This window comes from Aphelocoma coerulescens, chromosome 30 (genome assembly GCF_041296385.1).
Source record: "Aphelocoma coerulescens isolate FSJ_1873_10779 chromosome 30, UR_Acoe_1.0, whole genome shotgun sequence".
NCBI lineage: Eukaryota > Metazoa > Chordata > Aves > Passeriformes > Corvidae > Aphelocoma > Aphelocoma coerulescens.
Genome location: NC_091043.1, coordinates 1,669,756 through 1,694,533, shown reverse-complemented (window position 1 = coordinate 1,694,533; position 24,778 = coordinate 1,669,756). Strand labels below are relative to the sequence as shown.

Below are 24,778 nucleotides of genomic sequence, written 5' to 3'. Positions count from 1 at the left end.
CTGATGTCCCCTGACCCCCGTGCCCCCCCCATGTCCCCTGATGTCCCCTGGTGTCCCCTGGTGTCCCCTGACCCCCGTGCCCCCCCCATGTCCCCTGATGTCCCCTGACCCCCGTGTCCCCCCGTGTCCCCTGATGTCCCCTGACCCCCGTAACCCTCTATGTCCCCTGATGTCCCCCTATGTCCCCTGATGTCCCCTGACCCCCGTGCCCCCCCGTGTCCCCTGATGTCCCCTGATGTCCCCTGGTGTCCCCTGATGTCCCCTGACCCCCGTGCCCCCCCCGTGTCCCCGCAGAGGAGGTGGAGCTGGAGCTGCGCCTGGCGCGCTTCGAGCGCCTCATGGCGCGGCGGCCGCTGCTGCTCAACAGCGTCCTCCTGCGGCAGAACCCCCACAACGTCCACGAGTGGCACAAGAGGGTGGCCCTGCACCAGGGGCACCCCGACAAGGTGAGGGGACACCCCGAGGCGGGAGGGTGTGAGGGGGGCACCCTGAGAGGACGGGGACGCGGGAGGATGCAGCAGGGACGTGGGGGAACGTGGGTGGCTGTAGGGGACACCTGGGGACATCGGGGGGTGTTGGGGGGTGGGTGGTGGGGTGGTCTGGCGGTGACGCTGTACTGACTGTGGTGTCCCCTCCCTGTCCCCGTGTCCCCACCATGGCCCCCGTTTCCCCATGGCCCTCGTTTCCTTGCGTCCTCTTGTGTCCTGCATCCCTGCGTCTGTTGCTGTCCCCGTGTCCCCCCGTGTCCCCCTGTGTCCTCCATGTCCCTGTGCCTCCCCATGTCCCCTGTGTCCCCCATGTTCCCCCATGTCCCCCATGTCCCCCTGTGTCCCCCATGTCCCCCGTGTCCTTTGCTGTCCCCTGTGTCCCTGTGCCTCCCCATGTCCCCGTGTCCTCCATGTCCCCTGTGTCCTCCATGTCCCCCGTGTCCCTGTGCCTCCTCGTGCCCCCCATGTCCCCCTGTGTCCCATATGTCCCCCGTGTCCTTTGCTGTCCCCTGTGTCCCTGTGCTTCCCCATGTCCCCCCGTGTCCCCCATGTCCCCCATGTCCCCCGTGTTCTCCGTGTCCTTTGCTGTCCCTTGTGTCCCCGTGCCCCCCGTGTCCTTTGCTGTCCCCCTGTGTCCCCCATGTCTTCCGTGTCCTTTGCTGTCCCCCTGTGTCCCCGTGTCCCCTGTAACCCCCATGTCCCCCCGTGTCCCCCATGTCCCCCCGTGTCCCCTGTGTCCCCCATGTCCCCCCGTGTCCCCGTGCCCCCCGTGTCCTTTGTTGTCCCCCGTGTCCCCCATGTCCCCCCGTGTCCCCTGTATCCCCCATGTCCCCCCGTGTCCCCCATGTCCCCCCGTGTCCCCCCGTGCCCCAGATCATCCAGACGTTCACCGAGGCCGTTCGCACCGTGGATCCCCAGCGCGCCACCGGCCGCCCCCACGAGCTCTGGGTGGCCTTCGCCCGCTTCTACGAGGACAACGGGCAGCTGGAGGACGTGAGGGACCCCTCAAATCCTGAATGGCTCCCCCAAACCCACCTGGAACCACCCAAACCTGCCTGGGACCCCCAAACTCTGACTGACACCCCCAAACCCTGAACAACAACCCCGAGATTCTACCTGGGACCCCCAAAATCCTGCCCAGAGCCCCCGAACCCTGAATGATGCCCTCAGACCTGCCTGGGCCCCCCAAACCCTGATTGTGCCCCCCCAGGCCTGCTCCTTCCTGTCCCCCCATGGCCCCTTGATGCTCTCCCACATCCCCCGTCCCCTGTCAGGTCCCCCCAAATCCCATTTTCACCCCCATTTCCCCCCCAGAGCGGAGCCATCCTGTCCCCCTGTGACCCCCCCAGTCCCACTGTGACCCTGCTGTCCCCCAGGCACAGTCCATCCGGTCCCCCTGTGACCCCTGTCCTGTCCCTGTCCCCCTGTGATCCCTGTCCTGGCCCTGTCCTGTCCCTGTCTCCCTGTGACCCCTGTCCCCAGGCCCGGTCCATCCTGTCCCTGTCCCCCTGTGACCCCTGTCCCTCTCCCTATCCCCCTGTGACCACGATCCCTCTACCTGTCCTGTCCCTGTCCCCCTGTGACCCCTGTCCTGTCCCTGTCCCCAGGCCTGGTCCATCCTGTCCCTGTCCCCATGTGACCCCTGTCCTGTCACTGTCCCCATGCCCAGGCCCAGTCCATCCTGTCCCCTGTGACCCCTGTCCTTGTCCCCATGCCCAGGCCCGGTCCATCCTGTCCCTGTCCCCCTGTGACCCCTGTCCCTGTCTCCATGCCAGGCCCGGTCCATCCTGTCCCTTGTGACCCCTGTCCTGTCCCTGTCCCCATCCCCAGGCCTGGTCCATCCTGTCCCTGTCCCCCTGTGACCCCTGTCCCCATCCCCAGGCCTGGTCCATCCTGTCCCCCTGTGATCCCTGTCCCTCTCCTGTCCCTGTCCTGTCCCTGTCCCCCTGTGACCCCTGTCCCTGTCCCCATGCCAGGCCCGGTCCATCCTGGCGCGGGCCACGCGGGTGCGGTTCCGGCGCGTCGAGGACCTGGCCGCGGTGTGGTGCGAGTTCGGGGAGCTGGAGCTGCGGCACCAGCGGCACCAGGAGGCTCTGCGGGTGCTGCGGGTGAGGGGCAGGGCCGGGGCAACCCCAAAAAGGGCGGGGGGCTAAGATGGAGGGGGGCCCCAGAAATGGGAAGGGTCCCCAAAATGGGGACAGGGAGAAAGCCGAAACGGAGGGGGCTGGGGGCAGGGAGAGCGAGTGCGGGGAGCTGGAGCCACAGCGGGGCCCTGCGGGTGAGGGGGGCCCCAAAAATGGGGGAACCCCAAAAGTGGGGGAACCAGAAAAGGGGAGACCCCAAAAGTGGGGGGAACCAGAAAGGGGGAGACCCCAAAAATGGGGGAACCCCAAAAATGGGGGAAACCAGAAAGGGGGAGACCCCAAAAATGGGGGAACCAGAAAGGGGCAGACCCCAAAAATGGGGGAACCCCGAAACTGGGGGAACCAGAAAGGGGGAGACCCCAAAAATGGGGGAACCCCGAAACTGGGGGAACCAGAAAGGGGGAGACCCCTAAAAACGGGGAACCGCGAAAATGAGAATTCCAAAAACGGGGGGCCCCAAAAATGGAGGGGGCTGGGCACCTCCAAGGGCCACCCCTGTCCCCAGCGGGGATGTCAGGGCTGGGATCTGTGTCGGGGGGTTCTGGGGGGGGGTTGGGGGTTTTGGGGGTGTTTTGGGGACCCCTCTGAGCCCTTTTCCCCGGTTTCCCCCCAGAAAGCCACGGCGCTGCCGGCCAAGCGCGCCGAGTACTTCGACAGCTCGGAGCCCGTCCAGAACCGGCTCTACAAATCCCTCAAGGTGTGGTCCATGCTGGCCGACCTGGAGGAGAGCCTGGGCACCTTCCAGGTGGGACACGGGGACACCTGGGGGGGACACCTGGGGGGGACACCTGAGGGGGACACCTGGGGACACGGCGGGGCTGCAGCGGGGGCACCCCACACAGGAGGGCGGAGGGGACACGGCCTGGGTGCAGGGGACACCTGGGGATATCAGGATGGACGTGAGGGACACCTGAGGACATTGGGGTGGACGTGGGGGACACTGGGCTGGGTGTGGGGGACACCTGGGGACATTGGGGTGAGCGTGGTGGGTTGCTGGGCTGGGTGTGGGGACACCTGGGGACATTGGGGTGGACATGGGGGACACTGGGCTGGGTGTGGGGGACACCTAGGGACATTGGGGTGGACATGGGGGACACCTGGGGACATTGGGGTGGATGTGAGGGATGTCTGGGGACGAGCTGGGGACATTGGAATGGACACAGAGGACACCGGGGGACATTGCGGTGGACATGGGGGACACTGGGCTGGGTGCTGGGGACACCTGGGGACATTGGGGTGGACATGGGGGACACTGGGCTGGGTGTGGGGGACCCATGAGGACATTGGGGTGAGCATGGGGGACACTGGGCTGGGTGTGGGGGACACCTGGGGACATTGGGGTGGACATGGGGGACACCTGGGGACATTGGGGTGGACGTGGGGGACACTGGGCTGGGTGTGGGGGACACCTGGGGACACTGGGCTGGGTGTGGGGGACACCTGGGGACATTGGGGTGAGCGTGGTGGGTACTGGGCTGGCCGTGGGTGACACCTGGGGACATTGGGGTGAGCGTGGTGGGCACTGGGCTGGCCGTGGGTGACACCTGGGGACATTGGGGTGAGCGTGGTGGGCACTGGGCTGGCCGTGGGTGACACCTGGGGACATTGGGGTGAGCGTGGTGGGCACTGGGCTGGCCGTGGGTGACACTTGGGGACATTGGGGTGAGCGTGGTGGGCACTGGGCTGGCCGTGGGTGACACTTGGGGACATGGGAGACACTGGGCTGGGTGTGGGGGACACCTGGGGACATTGGGGTGGACATGGGGGACACTGGGCTGGGTGTGGGGGCCACCTGGGTGGATGTCAGTTCCCCTGGCTGGGAGTGCTGACCCCGCTGTCCCCTGTCCCCCCTCGCAGTCGACGCGGGCGGTCTACGAGCGCATCCTGGACCTGCGCATCGCCACCCCCCAGATCGTCATCAACTACGCACTGCTGCTCGAGGAGCACGGGCGCTTCGAGGACAGCTTCAAGGTCACCCAGGGACACCCGGGGACACCCAGGGACACCCAGGGACACCCGGGGACAGCCCGGCAGAGCAGGGGGATGGGGGGGAGCAGCTGGGGACACCCTGAGAGGGGCTGGGGACATCCAGAGAGGGGCGGGGGACACCCAGAGAGGGGCAGGGGATACGCAGAGAGGGGCTGGGGACACCGAGATGGCCTGGGGACATCCAGAGAGGGGCGGGGGACACCCTGAGAGGGGCTGGGGACATCCAGAGAGGGGCAGGGAATGCCCAGAGAGGGGCAGGGGACATCCAGAGAGGGGCAGGGGATACGCAGAGAGGGGCTGGGGACACCGAGATGGCCTGGGGACATCCAGAGAGGGGCGGGGGACACCCTGAGAGGGGCGGGGGACACCCCGAGAGGGGCTGGGGACATCCAGAGAGGGGCTGGGGACACCGAGATGGGCTGGGGACATCCAGAGAGGGGCGAGGGACACCCTGAGAGGGGCGGGGGACACCCCGAGAGGGGCTGGGGACATCCAGAGAGGGGCAGGGGATACGCAGAGAGGGGCTGGGGACACCGAGATGGCCTGGGGACATCCAGAGAGGGGTGGGGGACAACCTGAGAGGGGCTGGGGACATCCAGAGAGGGGCTGGGGACACCCTGAGAGGGGCAGGGGACACCGAGATGGGCTGGGGACATTCAGAGAGGGGTTGGGGACATCCAGAGAGGGGCGGGGGACACCCAGAGAGGGGCAGGGGATACGCAGAGAGGGGCTGGGGACACCGAGATGGCCTGGGGACATCCAGAGAGGGGCGGGGGACACCCTGAGAGGGGTGGGGGACACCCCGAGAGGGGCTGGGGACATCCAGAGAGGGGCTGGGGATGCCCAGAGAGGGGCAGGGGACACCCAGAGAGGGGTGGGGGACACCCAGAGAGGGGCTGGGGACACCCCGAGGGGGGAGGGTGGAAGGGCTCATGGCTGGAAGGGTTGGGTGGGACACCCTGGGAGCGTGCTGGGGACACCCTGGGGACAGTGTGGCCCAGAAGGGTGTCACAGACACCCCAGGGACAGTGTCGAGGACACCTTGGGGACAACGTGGTTGTCACAGAGATCCCATAGAGACAAATGGGGACGCCATGGGCACCCTGGGGCTGTCACAGGCACCCCAGGGAGGGGACCAGGACGGGACTGGGGACACCACAGGGACGAGGACAATGTCACAGACACCCCAGGGAGATCACTGGGGACACTGCGGAGGGGACACTGGGGACACCATGGGCACCCTATTGCTGTCACAGGCACCCTGGGAAGGGTCCTGGGGCCACAGTGGGGACCCTGTGGCTGAAGGGGCCCCTGGGGACACCACAGGCACCATGTCCTGGGATGGCTCCTGGTGGCAGCAGTGACAGGGGGTGGCAGCAGTGACAGGGGGTGGCAGTGAAAACAGGGGTGGCCACGTTGGGGTGACAATGGTGGCAGCAGTGGCAGGATGGTGACAGTGGCAGGGTGGTGGCAGTGCCAGGGCAGTGCCAGTGGTGGCAAGGTGACAATGGCAGCGGCAGCCTGGTGCTGGCGGTGGCAGGATGGTGACAGGATGGTCACAGCGCTGTCAGGTGGCAGCGGCGCCCAGCAGTGCCACGATGCCCTGTCCCCGCGCTGTTCTGGTGGTGACACTGCCCCGTGTCCCTGTCCCCATTTCAATGGCCCTGTCCACGTGGCCCTGTCCCCGTGGCCCTGTCCTCATGTCCCTGTTCCCATTTCAATGTCCCTGTCCCCGTGTCCCTGTCCCCGTGGCCCTGTCCTCATGTCCCTGTTCCCATTTCAATGTCCCTGTCCCCGTGTCCCTGTCCCCATGGCCCTGTCCTCATGTCCCTATTCCCATTTCAATGTCCTTGTCTCCGTATCCCTATTCCCATGTCCCTGTCCCCATCAGTGTCTCTGTCCTCATGTCCCTGTCCCTGTGTGCTTGTCCTCATGTCCCTATTCCCATTTCAATGTCCCTGTCCCCGTGTCCCTGTACCCGTGTGCCTGTCCTCATGTCCGTATTCCCACTTCAATATCCCTGTCCCTGTCCCCATGCCTGCCGTTATGTCCCTGTTCCCATTTCAATGTCCTTGTCCCTGTGTCCCTGTCCCCCGTCAGTGTCTCTGTCCCCGTGTCCCTGTCCCCATGTCCTTGTTCCCGTGTCCCTGTCCCCCATCAATGTGCCTGTCCCTATGTCCCTGTCCCCTTGTCCCTGTCCCCTGTCCCTGTGTCCCTGCCCCATGTCAACATCCCTGTTCCCATGTCGCTGTCCCCATGTCAACATCCCTGTTCCCATGTCGCTGTCCCCATGTCCCTGTCCCCGTGCCAATGTCTCTGTCCCCATGTCCCTCCCTGTCCTCGTGTCCCTGTCCCCATGTCAGTGTCCCCATGTCCTTGTCCCCATGTCCATGTCCCTGTGTCCCTGTCCCCTTGTCAATGTCCCTGTCCCCCATCCCTGTCCCCGTGTCCATGTCCCCATGTCAATTTCCCTGTCCCATGTCAATGTCCCTGTCCCCCTGTCCCCCTGTCCCCATGTCAATGTCCCTGTCCCATGTCAATGTCCCTGTCCCCCTGTCCCCATGTCAATGTCCCTGTCCCCATGTCAGTGTCCCTGTCCTTGTGTCTCTGTTCCTGTCCCCCTGTCCCTGTCCCCGTGCCAATGTCCCTGTCCCCCGTCCCTGTCTCCCTGTCCCCGTGTCCGTGTCCCCGTGTCAATGTCCCTGTCCCCGTGTCCCTGTCCCTGTCCCCGTGTCCCTGTCCCCGTGCCAATGTCCCCGTGTCCCCGCAGGCGTACGAGCGCGGCATCGCGCTGTTCCGGTGGCCGCACGTGGGGGACCTGTGGCTCACGTACCTGTCCAAGTTCGTGGCCCGTTACGGGGGCCGGAAGCTGGAGCGGGCGCGGGACCTCTTCGAGCAGGCGCTGGACGGGTGCCCCCCGCAGCACGCCAAGAGTACGGACAGGGGGACACCAGGGGGGACATCAGGGGGCACAGGAGGGACAGGGGGGCACGGGAGGGTCAGGGGGGACAGAGGGCTCAGGGGATGCCAGGCCAGGTGCCCGTTTGGGCACGGGGAGTGGGTGCCCCGGTGTGCCCAGGTGAGTTCCTGTCTTGTCCCCACAGCTCTGTCCCTGTCCCCGCATCCCCAGCCCTGTCCCTATACTCTCGTCCCTGTCCCCACATCCACATCTCTGTCCCCACATCCTCGTCCCTGTCCCCACATCCCTGTCCCCACATCCCTGTCCCTGTCCCCACATCCTCGTCCCTGTCCCCACATCCCTGTCCCCACAGCCTCATCCCTGTCCCCACATCCTTGTCCCCACAGCCGTGTCCCTGTCCCCACAGCCGTGTTCCTGTCCCCACATCCCTGTCCCCACAGCCGTGTCCCTGTCCCCACAGCCCTGTCCCCACAGCCCTGTCCCTGTCCCCACAGGCCTGTCCCTGTCCCCACAGCTCTGTCCTTGTCCTCACATCCTCGTCCCTGTCCCCACATCCACATCCCTGTCCCCACATCCTTGTCCCCACAGCTCTGTCCCTGTCCCCACAGCCCTGTCCCTGTCCCCACAGCCCTGTCCCTGTCCCCACACCCATGTCCCTGTCCCCACGGTTCTGTCCCTGTCCCCACAGCTGTGTCCCTGTCCCCACATCCCTGTCCCCACAGCCGTGTCTCTGTCCCCATAGCTCTGTCCCCACAGCTCTGTCCTCATAGCCATGTTGTCCCTGTCCCCACAGCCGTGTCCCTGTCCCCACATCCCTGTCCCTGTCCCCACATCCTCGTCCCTGTCCCCACATCCCTGTCCCCACAGCTCTGTCCCTGTCCCCACATCCCTGTCCCCACAGCCCTGTCCCTGTCCCCACAGCCGTGTCCCTGTCCCTACAGGCCTGTCCCTGTCCCCACACAGCTCTGTCCTTGTTCCCACATCCACATCCCTGTCCCTGTCCCCATAGCCGTGTCCCTGTCCCCACATCCCTGTCCCTGTCCCCACAGCCATCTACCTGCTGTACGCCCGCCTGGAGGAGCAGTTCGGGCTGGCTCGCAGGGCCATGGCCGTGTACGAGAGGGGCACGCGGGCAGTGCCCCCCGCCCAGCAGCGGGACATGTTCCACATCTACATCCGCCGGGCAGCCGAGCTCTTCGGGGTCACCCACACGCGGCCCATCTACCAGAGAGCCATCGAGGTGGGCATGGGGACACCTGGGGACACCTGGGGGGCTCTGGGGTACCTGGGGGTGGGGGCAGTGAGGGGTCACGGGGACACGGGGGCTTCACGTGGGTGTGGGGCTGGGGGGCCCCGTTGTGTCGGGGGTGCCAGGTGGGAAGAGGGGGGTTGAGGGGTGCCAGGTGGGCACAGGTGGGCACTGGGACCCGTGTGACCCCCGCAGGTGCTGGGGGACGACGCGGCGCGGGAGCTGTGCCTGCGCTTCGCCGACATGGAGTGCAAACTGGGAGAGGTGGACCGGGCCCGCGCCATCTACACCTACTGCTCCCAGATCTGCGACCCCCGGGTGAGACTGGGGGCACTGGGAGGGACTGGGGGCACTGGGAGGGACTGGGGGCACCTACTGCTCCCAGATCTGCGACCCCCGGGTGAGACTGGGGGCACTGGGAGGGACTGGGGGCTCTGGGAGGAACTGGGGGCACTGGGAGGGACTGGGAGGGACTGGGGGCTCTGGGAGGGACTGGGGGCATCCACTGCTCCCAGATCTGTGAACCCGGGTAAGACTGGGGGCACTGAGAGGGACTGGGAGGGACTGGGGGCTCTGGGAGGGACTGGGGGCATCCACTGCTCCCAGGTCTGTGACCCCCGGGTGAGACTGGGGGCACTGGGAGGGACTGGGGGCACTGGGAGGGACTGGGGGCACTGGGAGGGACTGGGGGCACCCACTGCTCCCAGATCTGCGACCCTCGGGTGAGTCCGGGGGCGGCCCCGGGACCGAGGAGCCACCGGGACCCGAGTGTCCCCAGGGCCGTGCGGGTGTTGGGGGTGTCACAGAGCCAGGGGTGTCCCCAAGGCCACCTGCATGTCCCCAGGGTCCTTGGGGTGCCCCCTGTGCTGGGGAGTCCCCAGGGTCATGGGGGTGTCCCCAGGATCACAGGGGTGCCATGAGGTGTCCCCAAGGCCACATGGGTGTCCCCTGGGTCCCAGGGCTGTCCCCAAGGCCTCAGGGGTGTCCCCTGGGCCCCAGGGCTGTCTTCAAGGTCCCAGGGCTGTCCCTAAGACCACATGGCTGTCCCCAGGGTTACAGGGGTGCTATGAGGTGTCCCCAAGGTCCCAGGGGTGTCCCCAAGGCCACAGGGCTGTCCCTAAAGCCACAGGGCTGTCCCCAGAGTCACAGGGGTGTCCCCAGGATCACAGGGGTGCTATGAGGTGTCCCCAAGGCCACAGGGCTGTCCCCAAGGCCACAGGGGTGTCCCCAGGGTCACAGGGATGCTATGAGGTGTCCCCAAGGTCACGGGGCTGTCCCCAGGGTCCCAGGGGTGTCCCCAAGGTCATAGGGGTGTCCCCAGGGTCCCAGGAGTGCCATGAGGTGTCCCCAGTGTCACAGGGCCGTCCCCAGGGTCACAGGGTGTCCCCAAGGCCAGGTGGGTGTCCCCAGGGCCACAGGGGTGCTATGAGGTGTCCCCAAGGCCGCAGGGCTGTCCCCAAGGCCACAGGGCTGTCCCCAGGGCCATGTGGGTGCCATGTGTTGGGCGTGTCCCCGGGCTGTGCCCGGGCTGTCCCCGGGCTGTCCCCGGTGCCGCTGACGGCACCGTCCCCGCAGATCACGGGCAGCTTCTGGCAGACGTGGAAGGAGTTTGAGATCCGGCACGGGAATGAGGACACGATCCGCGAGATGCTGCGGATCAAGCGCAGCGTGCAGGCCACCTACAACACCCAGGTGAACTTCATGGCCTCGCAGATGCTCAAGGTGTCCGGCAGCGCCACCGGCACAGGTGAGGGGACACGGGAGGGGACACGGGGCTGCGGAGGGGGAGGAGATGGGGAAATGGGGAGCATGGGAGGGGGCACAGGTGAAGGGGTACAGGTGAAGGGGGGCTGGGGAGGGGGTACAGGTGAGGGGGGGCTGGGGAGGGGGTACAGGTGAGGGAGCACAGGTGGGGGGGGCTAGGGAGCTGGCACAGCTGAGGGGGGGCTGGGGAGAGGGCACAGGTGATGGGGTACAGGTGAGGGGGTACAGGTGAAGGGGGGACTGGGGAGGGGGTATAGGTGAGTGTGATACAGGTGAGGGAGCACAGGTGGGGGGGCTGGGGAGTTGGCACAGGTGAGGGAGGGCTGGGGAGGGGGCACAGGTGAGTGTGATACAGGTGAGGGGCATAGCTGAAGGAGTAAAGGTGAGGGGCACAGGTGAGGGGGGGAGCTGGCACAGGTGAGGGGGCCCAGGGCAGGAAGGTGCGAGTGGATGTGTTACTGGGGAGACGCAGGGGAGGGGGGCACAGGTGGGGGAGGAACCCACGGGAAGGGGGGGGGGGCACAGGGGAGGATCTGGGGGGGCCCCGGGGCCATGGGGGTCCCGTGCCCCACCCTGACGGCTGCGGGGGCAGTGTCAGACCTGGCCCCGGGCCAGAGCGGCCTGGACGAGATGAAGCTGCTGGAGCAGCGCGCGGAGGCGCTGGCGGCCGAGGCCCAGCGGGACACGCCCCGCCCCACCCAGCAGGTGCTGTTCGTCAGGTGGGTGCCCCGCCCGTGCCGCCGTGCCCACCTCCTGCCCACCTCCTGCCCACCTCCTGCCCACCTCCTGCCCACCTCCTGCCCACCCAGCAGCTCCTCCTGCCCTGGGGCGGCCCCTCCCAGCCGTGCCTGAGCCCCACCCCCAGCCCAGCTCCATCCCCCAGGCAGTGACCCCGCCCACCCACACCTGGGCAATGACCCCGCCCACCCACACCTGGGCAGTGACCCCACCCACCCACACCTGGGCAGTGACCTCACCCACCCACACCTGGGCAGTGACCCCGCCCACCCACACCTGGGCAGTAACCCTGCCCACCCACACCTGGGCAGTGACCCCGCCCACCCACACCTGGGCAATGACCCCGCCCACCCACACCTGGGCAGTGACCCCACCCACACCTGGGCAATGACCCCGCCCACCCACACCTGGGCAGTGACCCCGCCCACACACACCTGGGCAGTGACCCCGCCCACCCACACCTGGGCAATGACCCTGCCCACCCACACCTGGGCAATGACCCCACCCACACCTGCCCCACCCACCCACCCCGGCCCCACCCCCCGCTGTTTCTCAGGTGAGGTGGGCGTGGCCTCGCCCGCTCCCTCCCAGGTACCCCCAGGTACCCCGGCCCAGGGGCTGTAGGGGGGGCCCAGCTCGCTCCAGGAGGACCCCCGTGCCCTCCCCCACCCTGAAATCCCAGAGGTGCCCCCCCCGTGCCCTCCCCCAGCCCTGAGCCCCCCGAGTTCCCTCCCCCCGCCGTGCCCCCTCAGGGGGTCTCTGGGTGCCCCACGGGCAGTGGGTGCTGATGGGGGGGTGCAGGGCCGAGGCCCCCCCGGGGGCAGAGCCCACCCTGTCCCAGCAGGGGAACCCCGAGGAGATCGACCTGGGCGAGGACGAGGGCGACGAGCCCGACGGTACCGGGGGGGGGCACCGGGACTGGGGGGGGGGCACCGGGGGTGGGGGGAGGGGCACTGGACTGAGGGGATGGGCACAGGGGGGCACAGGGACAGGGGGGCACTGGGATGGGGGGGGAGGGGCACGGGGGGACACTGGAACTGGGGGGGGCACTGGACTGGGGGGGCACTGGGAGACACCGGGATGAGGGGGGAGGGGCACGGGGGGGGCACCGGGACTGGGGGGGGGGGGACGGGACACTGAAACGGGGAGGGGCACCGGGACTGGGGGGGGCACCGGGAGGACGTGGGGGGTGGAAATGGGGGGAGGGGCACGGGGGTGATGGGGGGTTCCCCAGGGCATCCGAGGGGGGCGGAGGTGGGTGGGGACAGAGGGAGGGACGCGTGGGGGCCACGCCCTGGCTGGGGGCTGCGGGGGTCCCGGTGGCACCGGGGGGTGCAGGGCCCCCCCCGGGCTCTCTGACAGCCCCGTTCCCACAGAGGTGCAGCTGGAGCAGAAGCAGGTCCCGTCCTCCGTGTTCGGGGGGCTCAAGGACGACTGAGGAGCCCCTCCGTGCCCCCCCCAGCCCCCTGTGTCCCCCCCAATAAACCCCCTTTGTACGAGACGTGGCTGCCCGAGTTCGGGGGGCACCCGGGGCCTCCCCCCCACAGCCCCTCTGGGTGCCCCCAGCCCCTCTCAGTGACACACGGGGGGGGTGCCCGAGGGTTCGGGGCTCTCGGGGGGGGTTAAAGGGGACGCTGAGGCTTCTCCTGGCCCAGACACGGCGTTTATTGCCCCGGGGGGGTCCCGAAGGGGTCCGGGGGGGTCTCGGGGGTGTCCAGGAGCCGCTGGGCAAAGGCCTGTTCCAGCTGGGGGGGGGGGGGGGGAGAAGGAGCTGAAAACCCTCAATTCCCCCCCAAATCCCTCTTAAAGCCCCCCAGAGAACCTCCCAGCCCCACACCTCCACCGGCATCGCCCCTTAGGGATCCACCCAGTACCCACAGACCCCCCCCGGCCCCCCTCACCTCCAGCACCAGCCCCCCGCCCTGGGGGGCCCCATCGGGGGGTCCCAACTCCAGCGTCACCCGGTGCGGGGGGCGGGGGCCCCGCCCGGCCCGGTGCAGCTCCACCTCTGGGGGGGGGGGAGGGGGCGGTCAGCGGCGGGGGGAGGGGCAGTGCTCTGGGGGTCCCTCCCTCCCACGGCGGGATTTAGGGGTCCCCCTTCCCACGGGGTCTGGGGGACCCTCCCCGCACCCACGATTTGGGTCTGGCCCCCCCCACTGCCCCTCACGATATTTTGGTCTTTCCCGTGCCCCCCCTTTTCCCCCCCCTCGCCCGGTGATTTGGTCTCTCCCTCTCCCCCCATGTGGTCTGTGTTTCTTCCCCCCCCGCCCCCCCCGGTGATTTGGTCTCTCCCTCTCCCCCCGATGTTGGTCTGTCCCCCCCGTCGTCCCCCCCGCGGTGATTTGGTCTCTCCCTGTCCCCCCGATGTCGGTCTTTCCCCCCCGCCCCGGTGATTTGGTCTCTCCCTGTCCCCCCGATGTCGGTCTTTCCCCCCCGCCCCGGTGATTTGGTCTCTCCCTGTCCCCCCGATGTTGGTCTGTCCCCCCGTCGTCCCCCCCCCGCCCCGGTGATTTGGTCTCACCCTCCCGGAAGCGCCGCGCGTCGAACGGCTGCAGCAGCGCCCCCTGCTGGAGCGGCCCGTGCGGCGCGTGCGGGCCCCTGACGGTGCCGGCGGCGGGGGCGGCCCCGGGGCGCATGCGCAGGAAGAGCCCGCGGGGGGCGCTGCTGAGCAGGAGCCCCCGGCCCAGCCCCGCCCCCGCCGGCAGCACCAGGCGCGGCAGCGGCGGCGGCGGCGCCCCCTGGCGGCCCGGAGGACTCAGCAGGTACTCGCCGGGGGGCAGCGCCCCCTGCCAGGCCAGGGCGGGGCCGTGGCGCAGGCGCAGCAGCAGCGCCGAGTCTCCTGCAGGGGGCGCCAGGCAGCGATGGGAGGCCCCGCCCACCGAGGGGCGGGGCTTGGGCGGGGTCACGGCGGGGGCGGAGCTTTTGGAGGTGCGGCCTAAAGTGGGGATTGGGGCGTGGCCAAGGGGGGGGTGGAGTCCCGGGGGAGCGGGGGTGGAGCCAAAGCTCGTGAGGTCACAGCGGAAGGCGGGGCCACGGCCGGGGGCGTGGCCGCGGGGAGGGTGGGGTGATGGTTTTGGGGTCAGTAGGAGGCGGGGGCAGGGCCGGGGGTGTGGCAGGAGGGACAGCAGGGTCAGCACAGGGGGTGCGGGCAGCTCGGGGGGCTCAGCTGCGGGTGGCTCCTCCCCTTGGAGGCGGGGCTTACCCTGCGCGGGGGGGAGGGGCTCTGGGCTCTCCACCTGGATGCGCAGCGGCGGCACTTCCGGGGGCGGGGCCTCGGCTGAAGGGGTGGAGTCAGGCAGCAGCCACGCCCCGGTGCTCCGCCCCCAGGGCCACCTCACCCCCATCATTGCCACCCCAGTCCCAAAACTGCCCCCAGCTGCCCCCACTCTCACCGGGCTCTTCATCATCCGGAGCTCCCTCTTGGCTCTCAGGGGGCGGGGTTGGTGGGAGGGGCTCTGCAGGGCTCGGCCCCGCCTCCTTCTGGCTCTGCTGGGCCCTGGAGGGCTTCGGCTCTGTTGGAAGGGGGGGGCGATTTGGTGTCGGACCCCCCTGCACCCCTCCCCCCTTTCCTTTAGACCCTCACTTGGCCCCTACCCTGGGACCTCCTCCCTTCGGGTTCCCCATATTTGGGTACCCCCAGCCTCAATTCCCTGCCCCACTCAGGTTCCTCCCAGTTTGGGGGCTCCCCCTGTGCCCCCTCCTTGAGTCCCCTCCCCCCACGGTGCCCCCCATATTCAGTCCCCCCACCCCATTTTCTTTATGTCCCCCTCCCCAGCTCCCCCGAACTTGGCCCCTCCCCCGCGGTCTCCACCCCCCATTCAGTCCCCCCCCAGTTGGGTGCTGCCCCCACGTCTGCCGTGTCCCCCGCCATGCCCCGTGCCCCCCACATGCCGCCCCCTGCCCCGCCCCGGTGCCGCCCTCACCACGGGCGGGCAGCAGCCGGTACACGCGGTAGGGGCAGGGCCCGTCGGAGCGGCTCCGGCCCGGCACCGCGCGGAACTCGGGGCTCCGGGCCAGGGCGCAGCGCAGCCGCGTCTTCCACCCCGCGGGGTCGGGGGGGTCCCCGGGCCGGACCCGCCCCTTGTACTCCGCCCACGCCTGCCACGGCCAATGGCATCAGGGACCTCCCCAGGCCCCGCCCACATCCCCGCCCCCTCAATTTGCATAGCAAAGCCCCGCCCCCATCTCACGGACCACCGCTCTAGCCCCGCCCTCCCCACACCCCCCGGGCCCGGCGCCGCCCACTCCTCACTTTGCATAGCTCGGCCCCGCCCCCCTCAAGCCCCGCCCCCCCGCTCCTCCCCGAAAGGGGGCGTGGTCCAAGTCCCTCCCCCTCCTATGGCTTTGCACAGCGCGGGCCCTCCCTTGGCCACGCCCCTCCCTTGACCACGCCCCTCCCTTGGCCACGCCCCCTGTGCCCCGCCCCCTTAGCCCCTCACCTTGCAGAGCACCACCCCCCCACCGCTCTTAGCCCCGCCCCTCCCTCGGCCCCGCCCCCTCGCCTTGCAGAGCGCCGCCCCCGCGCCGCCCTTGGCCCCGTTCCGCCCGCCGTGGGCCCAGGGGATCCTCAGCGCCGACTGAGCCTCGTCGTCCCACACGAGCCCCGCGAAGCGGCCGCTCTTCAGCTGCTCCAGCAGCCACGGCCGCAGCCGCCGCGGGCCGCCCTCCGCCATGCCGGGCGGGGTCGGCGGGGGGGGGGGGGTGTTCCGGGGATCCCGGGGGTCCCGGGGCAGCCTGAGGGATCCCGGGGGTCCCGGGGCAGCCTGAGGGATCCCGGGCCCGCCGAGCGGCGCCGCGGCTTCCGGGATCCCACGTGACCGCGGACAGCCACGTGACCTCCCCCACCAATCAGCGCGCGGCCGCGCTGCATCGCCCCCCCCGCTCCTCTCCTTAAAGGGGGCGTGTCCTCACCGCGCTATTTGCATAAGGGGGCGTGGTCACAACGCGCTGTTTGCATAAATGGGCGTGTCCGCTAGCTCCTATTTGCATAATAGGGCGTGGCCGTCGCTGCAAGCCCCGCCCCCTCCGCTTCCCCCCGACCCCCCCCCGACCCCCCCGGGCCCCCTCAAGGACAGAGCCGAGGTTTGGGGTCCCCCCCCGAAGGTCCCAGGACCGGGGGGGGGCCCCTCTGAGCCCCCCAGGGGGTGCCCCTGAGGGGTGGGGGAGGGGCGTCACAGGGTTTTGGGGGGGGGGTCACACCCAGACTAGGAGGGGGTCTCACACAGTTTTGGGGGTCTCACGCAGTTTTGGGGGTCTCGCACAGTTTTGGGGGTGTCACACTTTTATTGCCCATCCCCCACCTCGGGGGGGGTTTTCGGAGGTTTTGGGGGGGGTTTTGGGGGGGTCTCACCTGACACCCGCCCCTCCCCCACCCCCCGCACCCCCCCCTTGCGCCCCGCCGGCGTCGGGGGCTCCGGACATCATGAGGAAGAGGACGATGGGGATGATGTACATCCACTGTGGGGAGAGAGCGGGGGGGTCACCCCAAAATCCACCCCCGAGCGTGGGAAATAGGGCGGGGTCACCCCAAAATCCACCCCCCAGCACAGGAAATGGGGAGGGGTCACCCCAAAATCCACCCCCAGCGCGGGAAATGGGGAGGGCTCACCCCAAAATCCACCCCCAGCATGGGAAATGGGGAGGGGTCACCCCAAAATCCACCCCCAGCACGGGAAATGGGGCGGGGTCACCCTAAAACCCACCCCCAGCACGGGAAATGGGGAGGGGTCACCCCAAAATCCACCCCCAGCACGGGAAATGGGGAGGGGTCACCCCAAAATCCACCTCCCCCCATCCCATGAGAAACAGGGGGACTCACCCCAAAATCTACACCCACCCAAATGGGAAATGGGGGCACCACCCCAAAATCCCAGCCCCGGGAGATGGGGGAGGGGTTTGGGGTTGGGGATTTGGGGGGAGGGGGCTTTGGGGGATTTTGGCGGGGGTTCGGGTTTTTGGGGGGTGCAGTGATGTTTTGGGGGGGTGGATGGGTCTGGGGGGCTTTGGGGGAGAGGGTTTGGGGGGCAGTGAGGTTTTGGGGGGGCTGGTGAGTTTGTGGGGGGGCTCGGTGGGGTTTGGGGTGGGTAGCTGAGTTTGGGGGGGGCCTGGTGAGGTTTTGGGGGTGTAGGTGTGTTTGGGGGGGGGCAGTGAGTTTTTGGGGGGTTTGGTGGGGTTTGGGGTGGGCAGCTGGGTTTTGGGGGTGCTGGTGAGTTTTGGGGGGGGCTGGTGAGTTTTTGGGGGGGGCTGGTGAGTTTTTTAGAGGGGGTTGGTGGGTTTTGGGGGACAGGGAATTTCTGGGGGGGTTGGAGGGGTTTGAGGGTGGGTTTTGAGGTCAGGCTGGTGAGTTTTTGGGGGTGTAGGTGTGTTTTGGGGGGGCAGCGGATTCTTGGGGGGCTTGGTGGGGTTTGGGGTGGGCAGCTGGGTTTTGGGGGGGGCCTGGTGGGTTTGGGGGGCAGTGAATTTTTGGGGGGGCCGGGTGGGTTCTTTGTGGGGGGTGAAGGTGCGTTTGGGGGGCAGTTGGTGGGGTTTGGGGGCTGCTGGGTTTTGGGGGGTCCCTCACGTATTTGGCAAAGAAGGATTTCTGCTCCTGGGGGTTCCGGGCGCGCTGCGCCTGCTCCTGCTCCAGGTGCCGGATGAACGCGGCCGTCTCGGGGCTGGGGGGACACGGGGGGGGTCACAGGGACCCCAAAACTGCCCCCCTTCCCCTATGGGCAACCACAACGTCCCCCAAAGCCTGAAACAGCCCCAAAATGTGCCCCCGCCCCACACGGGGCCCTCCTACCACTGCCCCCGCCCAGGGTCAGCCCATCCCCCTGGGCCACCCCCCGGCACTGCTGTGTCCCCGTGTCCCCACAGAGTCCCACAGAGTCCCACAGTGTCCCCGTGTCCCCACAGAGTCCCACAGAGTCCCACAGAGTCCCACAGTGTCCCCGTGTCCCCACAGAGTCCCACAGAGTCCCACCGTGTCCCCCGTGTCCCAATGTCCAACTGTGTCCCCATGTCCCCACAGAGTCCCACAGTGTCCCACAGTGTCCCCATGTCCCCACAGAGTCCCACAGAGTCCCACCATGTCCCCCATGTCCCCACAGAGTCCCACAGTGTCCCCCATGTCCCCGTGTCCCCACAGAGTCCCACAGTGTCCCCGTGTCCCCACAGAGTCCCACAGAGTCCCACAGTGTCCCCCATGTCCCCACAGAGTCCCACAGAGTCCCCATGTCCCCACAGAGTCCCACAGAGTCCCACCATGTCCCCCATGTCCCCACAGAGTCCCACAGTGTCCCACCGTGTCCCCCATGTCCCCACAGAGTCCCACAGTGTCCCCCGTGTCCCAGTGTCCAACTGTGTCCCCATGTCCCCACAGTGTCCCCCGTGTCCCAGTGTTCCCAGTGTCCCCACAACCTCCCCAGGGGTGCCCTGCATGCCCGTGTCCCACCATGTCCCCACCGTGTCCCCAAGCACCCCCTGTTGTCCCCACAGTGTCCCCGAGAGTCCCTGCAGCATCCCGCCTGTGTCCCCACAGTGTCCCCGAGGTCCCAGAGTCCCTGCAGCATCCCGCCTGTGTCCCCACAGTGTCCCCACGTCCCCGTCACATGGCAGCAGAGGCTGGCACGAGGCCACCGAGGTGCTGGAGACCCCCAGGTCCATGTCCCCCCCTGTGTCCCCCCACGTCCCCCCATGTCCCCCATGTGTCACTCACGTGGCCGCGGGCAGGGGCTGCCTCAGGGCCACCGAGGTGTTGAACACCTCCAGGTCCACGTCCTCCACCTCGGTGCCCCGGCAGGTCCCCGGCGCTGCCACCACCCCCAGGGCCACCACGTTGCCGGCCACGTCCAGGTGCAGCGTCAGCTGATCCGACAGGTGCGACTCCACCAGGGCACACTGGGGACGTGGGGGGACATGGGGGGACATGGGGGGACGTGGGGGGACATGGGGGGGACATGGGGGGACATGGGGGGACACAGGGAGGGTGACGGGGGCACGGACAGACACAGGGAGGACAAGGAGCAGGGGGACCCCGGGGGTCCTGGGGGGTGGCAGGGGTGTCCCAGGGAGTGACAGGGGTCAGGGTTGTCCTGGGGGTGTCCCAGGGGTGTCCCGGGGGTGGCAGGGGTCAGGGGTGTCCTGGGGGTGTCCCGGGGGTGTCCTGGGGGTGGCAGGGGTCAGGGGTGTCCCAGGGGTGTCCCGGGGGTGTCCCGGGGGTGGCAGGGGTCAGGGGTGTCCCAGGGGTGTCCCGGGGGTGTCCTGGTGGGTGGCAGGGGTCAGGGGTGTCCCGGGGGTGTCCCGGGGGGTGGCAGGGGTCAGGGGTGTCCCAGGGGGTGGCAGGGGTCAGGGGTGTCCTGGGGGTGTCCCGGGGGTGGCAGGGGTCAGGAGTGTCCTGGGGGTGTCCCGGGGGTGGCAGGGGTCAGGGGTGTCCCAGGGGTGTCCCGGGGGTGTCCTGGTGGGTGGCAGGGGTCAGGAGTGTCCTGGGGGTGTCCCGGGGGGTGGCAGGGGTCAGGGGTGTCCCAGGGGGTGGCAGGGGTCAGGGGTGTCCTGGGGGTGTCCCAGGGGGTGGCAGGGGTCAGGGGTGTCCTGGGGGTGTCCCGGGGGTGTCCCGGGGGTGGCAGGGGTCAGGGGTGTCCCAGGGGTGTCCCGGGGGTGTCCTGGTGGGTGGCAGGGGTCAGGAGTGTCCTGGGGGTGTCCCGGGGGGTGGCAGGGGTCAGGGGTGTCCCGAGGGGTGACAGGGGTCAGGGGTGTCCCGGGGGTGGCAGGGGTCAGGGGTGTCCTGGGGGTGTCCCAGGGGTGTCCCGGGGGTGGCAGGGGTCAGGGGTGTCCCAGGGGTGTCCCGGGGGTGTCCTGGTGGGTGGCAGGGGTCAGGAGTGTCCTGGGGGTGTCCCGGGGGGTGGCAGGGGTCAGGGGTGTCCCAGGGGTGGCAGGGGTCACTCACCGCCCTCACAAAGGAGGTGACGAACTCAGTGCCCCCCTCCTCGCCAGGGCCCAGGGGCTTGCGAGGGACCCGCACCCGGTACAGCCCGTCCCGCGCTGCCACCTCCTGCAGAGGGACCGCGTCACCCCGGTGTCACCCCTGTGCCACCCCCAGTGTCACCCCGGTGTCACCCCTGTGCCACCCCCAGTGTCACCACTGTGTCAGCCCGCGTCACCCCCAGTGTTACCCTGGTGTCACCCTGGTGTCACCCCAGTGTCACCCCCAGTGTCACCCTGGTGTCACCCCAGTGTCACCCCCAGTGTCACCCTGGTGTCACCCCCCATCACCCTGGTGTCACCCCTGTGTCACCCCCAGTGTCACCCCGGTGTCACCCCTGTGCCACCCCCAGTGTCACCACTGTGTCACCCCTGTGTCACCCCCAGTGTCACCCTGGTGTCACCCCTGTGTCACCCCCAGTGTCACCCCGGTGTCACCCCCAGTGTCACCCCCAGTGTCACCCCGGTATCACCCCGGTGTCACCCCTCTATCACCCCAGTGTCACCCCAGTGTCACCTGCTGTGTCACCCTGGTGTCACCCCTGTGTCACCCCTGTGTCAGCCCCATGTCACCCCCAGTGTCACCCCAGTGTCACCCCTGTGTCACCCCCAGTGTCACCCCGGTGTCACCCCGCGTCACCCCTGGGTCACCCCTGTGTCACCCCGGTGTCAGCCTCGTGTCACCCCCAGTGTCACCCCAGTGTCACCCCAGTGTCACCCCCAGTGTCACCCCGGTGTCACCCCTGTGCCACCCCCAGTGTCACCCCCGGTGTCACCCCTGTGTCACCCCTGTGTCACCCCGGTGTCACCCCTGTGTCACCCTGGTGTCACCCCGGTGTCACCCCCAGTGTCACCCTGGTGTCACCCCCCATCACCCTGGTGTCACCCTGGTGTCACCCCTGTGTCACCCCCAGTGTCACCCTGGTGTCACCCTGGTGTCACCCCTGTGTCACCCCCAGTGTCACCCCGGTGTCACCCCCAGTGTCACCCCCAGTGTCACCCCGGTATCACCCCGGTGTCACCCCTCTATCACCCCAGTGTCACCGCCAGTGTCACCCCAGTGTCACCTGCTGTGTCACCCTGGTGTCACCCCTGTGTCACCCCTGTGTCAGCCCCATGTCACCCCCAGTGTCACCCCTGTGTCACCCCCAGTGTCACCCCGGTGTCACCCTGCGTCACCCCTGCGTCACCCCTGTGTCACCCCGGTGTCACCCCTGTGCCACCCCCAGTGTCACCCCCGGTGTCACCCCTGTGTCACCCCTGTGTCACCCCGGTGTCACCCCGGTGTCACCCCTGTGTCACCCTGGTGTCACCCCGGTGTCACCCCCAGTGTCACCCCGGTGTCAGCCCTGTGTCACCCCTGTGTCACCCCGGTGTCACCCTGCGTCACCCTGGTGTCACCCCTGTGTCACCCCCAGTGTCACCCCCAGTGTCACCCCGGTGTCACCCCAGTGTCACCCCCAGTGTCACCCCAGTGTCACCCCAGTGTCACCCCAGTGTCACCCCCAGTGTCACCCCGGTGTCACCCCGGTGTCACCCCCAGTGTCACCCCCAGTGTCACCCCGGTGTCACCCCGTGTCACCCTGGTGTCCCCCCCGTGTCACCCTGGTGTCCCCCCGGTGTCCCACCCCGACCCCCGTCCCTGACCCTGAGCCGGGCGCGCTCCTCGTCCCCGAGCGGTTTCTGGGCCAGCGCCAGCGCGGGGTCGGGGCCCAAGCTCAGCGCCAGCGTCCCCCGGCGCCGGAACCGCGGGGCGTCATCTGTGGGGACACACGGGGGTGGCACCAGAAACAACCCCGTCCCTGTATGCACAGGGCCACCCCTGTCCCCGTGCCCCCAGTGCCACCCCCATGTCCCCAGAGCCACCCCCGTGTCCCCAGAGCCACCCCTGTCCCCGTGCCCCCAGTGCCACCCCCACCGTCCCCCGTGCCACCCCCTGTCCCCAGAGCCACCCCTGTCCCAGTGCCACCCCCGTGTCCCCAGTACCACCCCCCTGTCCCCAGAGCCACCCCTGTCCTCATGCCCCCAGTGCCACCCCCGTGTCCCAGAGCCACCCCTGTCCCCGTGTCCCCCAGTGCCACCCCCAGTGCCATCCCCCTAACCCAGTGTCCCCCAGTGCCACTCCCATTCCCGTGTCCACAGTGCCACCTCCATGTCCCCATCCCCCCTCCCAGCCCGATGGAGCCCTCAGTATCCCCATGTCCCTCTGTCTCCCTGTCCTCTGTCCCCCTCTCCCCCTGTCCCCTCTCCCTGTCCCCCTGTCCCCCTGTCCCTCTGTCCCCTGTCCCCCTGCGTCCCCATGTCCTCCTGTCCCCATGTACCCTGTCCCATGTCCCCCTGTCCCCATGTCCCCTCTCCCCCGTCCCCCTGTCCCCTCTTCCCCTCTCCCCCTGTCCCTCTGTCCCCTGTCCCTCTGTCCCCTGTCTCCCTGTGTCCCTCTGTCCCCTGTCCCCGTCCCCCTGTGTCCCCATGTCCCCCTGTCCCCTGTCCCTCTGTCCCCCTATCCCTCTGTCCCCCTCTCCCCCTGTCCCCTGTCCCCATGTCCCCTGTCCATGTCCCCCTGTCCCCCTCTCCCCCGTCCCCTGTCCCCCCGTCCCCTCTCCCCCGTCCCCATGTCCCCCTGCTCCCCTGTCCCCCTCTCTCCCTGTCCCCTGTCCCCCTGTCCCCATCCCCCTGTTCCCCTGTCCCCCGTCCCCTCTCTCCCTGTCCCCTCTCCCCCATCCCCATGTCCCCATGTCCCCCTGTCCCCTATCCCGTCCCCCCATCCCCTCTCCCCCTGTCCCCATGTCCCCTCTCCCCTGTCCCCTCTCCCCTGTCCCCCTCTCCCCCTATCCCCTGTCCCCCTGTCCCCATGTCCCCTCTCCCCTGTCCCCATGTCCCCCTGTTCCCCTCTCCCCTGTCCCCCTCTCCCCTATCCCATGTCCCCCTGCCCCCTGTCCCCTGTCCCCCTGCCCCCTGTCCCCCTGTCCCCCTGTCCCCCTGTTCCCCTGTCCCCATGTCCCCTATCCCCTGTCCCCTGTCCCCATATCCCCCTGTTCCCCTCTCCCCTCTCCCCTGTCCCCCTGTCCCCCTGTCCCCCTGTCCCCCTGTCCCGTGCCCTCACCCATCTCAAAGGAGTGCTCCAGGCTCAGGCTCACCCGGCAGCTCTCGGTGTCACCGGGCTGGGGGGACACGGAGGGGACACGGGGGGGACACGGGGGAGACACGGGGATGGGGACACGGGGGGGATACGGGGGGGACACGGGGGGCACACGGGGGGGACACGGAGGGGACACAGGGGGGACACGGGGGTCACACGGGGACGGGGACACCCCCCAGGGGTGGTGACCCCGCAGCCCTCATGGATATTAACGACCAGACCCGCACCCTCATTAGTGCTAATGAGTTCTACAGCCTCAACCGCCTCATGAATATTAAAGACCCGGCAGTAGATGGAACTGCCCCTCATTAGCATGAATGAGGCGGATCCAGCAGTTCCCTCATTAATTAACCTGAACTGCGCGAGTCTTCGTTAATATTAATTAGGGTCGCCACACAGGCCCCGCCCCCCGCAGATTTCATCATTAATATTAATGAGGGGTAGCGCACGGTCCATTCCTAGATTCCCTTCATTAATATTAATGAGGGTCGGCACGCGGCCCCGCCCCTCGCAGATTCCCTTCATTAATATTAATGAGGGTCCGCCCGCGGCCCCGCCCCTCGCAGCTATAGGCGCTGGCGATGGTCACGCCCCCGCTTATGTCGGGACCCCCCCTCATGAATATTAATGGTGCAAGTGGTTGCCCCCCCCCCCCCCCTTCTTGCCGGGGTCCCGGGGGTGGCCGGGCGGTCACTGGGGGCGTCCATCTGTCCGTCCTGGGAGCCTCCGGCCTTGGGGGTCCTTGGCCACCCCCGGTGCCCCCCCACCGCTCACCCTGTTCCCGGTCCCGGCGCCCCCCCCCGGCACATCCCCCCGCTCGCCCCGGTCCCGGGGCCGCCCTGGGCTCACCCTGCTGGCGGTGCCGGTCCCGGCTGCCCCCCGGCAGATCCCCCCGCCCCCGCCCAGCGCCGCCCCCGCCGCGAGCAGCGCCAGCACCGGCACCGGCCACGGCGCCGCCATCTTGGGGCGCGGGGCACGCCGGGAACGGGGCGGGGCCACGCCGGGGGGGCGGGGCTACGGCGGAGGGGGCGTGGTCAGCGCTGAGGGACACGGGCGGGGAGGCGGGGAGTGGGCGTGGCTTAGTGGGGAGTGGGCGTGGCTTAGTGGGGAGTGGGCGTGGCCCCGTGGGAAGGGGCGGGGCTTACGGCGAGGGGGCAGCGCGGCTGGGCCCAGTTGTGCCCAGATGTGGGTCCCCCCCCCCGCCCAGTTCCAGCCCAGGAACCCCAGGACGGACTCATGGACCCCTCCAGTCACCCCTGAGAACTCCCAGCCAGCACCGAGACCCCCTCCCGCTCACCCCAGGACCCTCCAGTCACGCCTGAGGCTCCCCCCCAAACAACCCGGGACTCTCCAGTGCCTCCTGGGCACCCCACAGGACCCTCCAGTCAC

The 24,778-nt window shown here is 68.9% G+C and overlaps 3 protein-coding genes across 3 annotated transcripts in view; 1 reads left to right on the top strand and 2 right to left on the bottom strand.

Annotated features, from left to right (window-relative positions):
• XAB2 (XPA binding protein 2) overlaps positions 1-12,773 on the top strand; it is a 29,322-nt gene extending 16,549 nt beyond the window's left edge. The window contains exons 8-19 of the mRNA XM_068997991.1: positions 295-446; positions 1,362-1,481; positions 2,465-2,596; positions 3,246-3,377; positions 4,490-4,603; positions 7,392-7,554; positions 8,591-8,781; positions 8,986-9,108; positions 10,366-10,537; positions 11,147-11,273; positions 12,094-12,188; positions 12,669-12,773. Coding sequence (XP_068854092.1) covers positions 295-446; positions 1,362-1,481; positions 2,465-2,596; positions 3,246-3,377; positions 4,490-4,603; positions 7,392-7,554; positions 8,591-8,781; positions 8,986-9,108; positions 10,366-10,537; positions 11,147-11,273; positions 12,094-12,188; positions 12,669-12,730 — 1,583 coding nt within the window. The 3' untranslated portion in view covers positions 12,731-12,773. The remainder of the gene's footprint in view (positions 1-294; positions 447-1,361; positions 1,482-2,464; positions 2,597-3,245; positions 3,378-4,489; positions 4,604-7,391; positions 7,555-8,590; positions 8,782-8,985; positions 9,109-10,365; positions 10,538-11,146; positions 11,274-12,093; positions 12,189-12,668) is intronic.
• Positions 12,774-12,933: 160 nt separating this feature from the next.
• On the bottom strand, positions 12,934-16,036 carry LOC138100217 (interferon regulatory factor 9-like). Its single transcript, XM_068997992.1, has 7 exons — positions 15,795-16,036; positions 15,216-15,390; positions 14,685-14,804; positions 14,495-14,569; positions 13,814-14,131; positions 13,194-13,300; positions 12,934-13,037 (listed from the first exon to the last, which is right to left on the bottom strand). Exons 1-7 carry the CDS (start codon positions 15,963-15,965, stop codon positions 12,957-12,959), a joined length of 1,047 nt encoding a protein of 348 aa, XP_068854093.1. The 5' UTR covers positions 15,966-16,036; the 3' UTR covers positions 12,934-12,956.
• A 529-nt stretch (positions 16,037-16,565) lies between these two features.
• EMC10 (ER membrane protein complex subunit 10) lies at positions 16,566-24,370 on the bottom strand. The gene is made up of 7 exons (XM_068997994.1): positions 24,239-24,370; positions 23,354-23,411; positions 21,898-22,010; positions 20,216-20,320; positions 18,989-19,170; positions 17,852-17,945; positions 16,566-16,749 (listed from the first exon to the last, which is right to left on the bottom strand). Exons 1-7 carry the CDS (start codon positions 24,347-24,349, stop codon positions 16,639-16,641), a joined length of 774 nt encoding a protein of 257 aa, XP_068854095.1. The 5' UTR covers positions 24,350-24,370; the 3' UTR covers positions 16,566-16,638.
• Between the last annotated feature and the right edge of the window lie 408 nt (positions 24,371-24,778).

Bases quoted from the DNA above. Each gene is read 5' to 3' on its own strand.
- EMC10 (XM_068997994.1), bottom strand. From the start codon at position 24,349: ATGGCGGCGCCGTGGCCGGTGCCGGTGCTGGCGCTGCTCGCGGCGGGG. The intron at 19,171-20,215 runs GTGAGTGACCCC...CCACGTCCCCAG, and splicing joins TCACCTCCTTTGTGAGGGCG to TGTGCCCTGGTGGAGTCGCA. The intron at 16,750-17,851 runs GTGAGGGACCCC...CTCTCCCCACAG, and splicing joins AATCCTTCTTTGCCAAATAC to TGGATGTACATCATCCCCAT.
- LOC138100217 (XM_068997992.1), bottom strand. From the start codon at position 15,965: ATGGCGGAGGGCGGCCCGCGGCGGCTGCGGCCGTGGCTGCTGGAGCAG. The intron at 15,391-15,794 runs GCGAGGGGGCGG...TGGCCGTGGCAG, and splicing joins CGGGGGCGGCGCTCTGCAAG to GCGTGGGCGGAGTACAAGGG. The intron at 14,805-15,215 runs GTGAGGGCGGCA...CCCTTCCAACAG, and splicing joins CCGGCTGCTGCCCGCCCGTG to AGCCGAAGCCCTCCAGGGCC.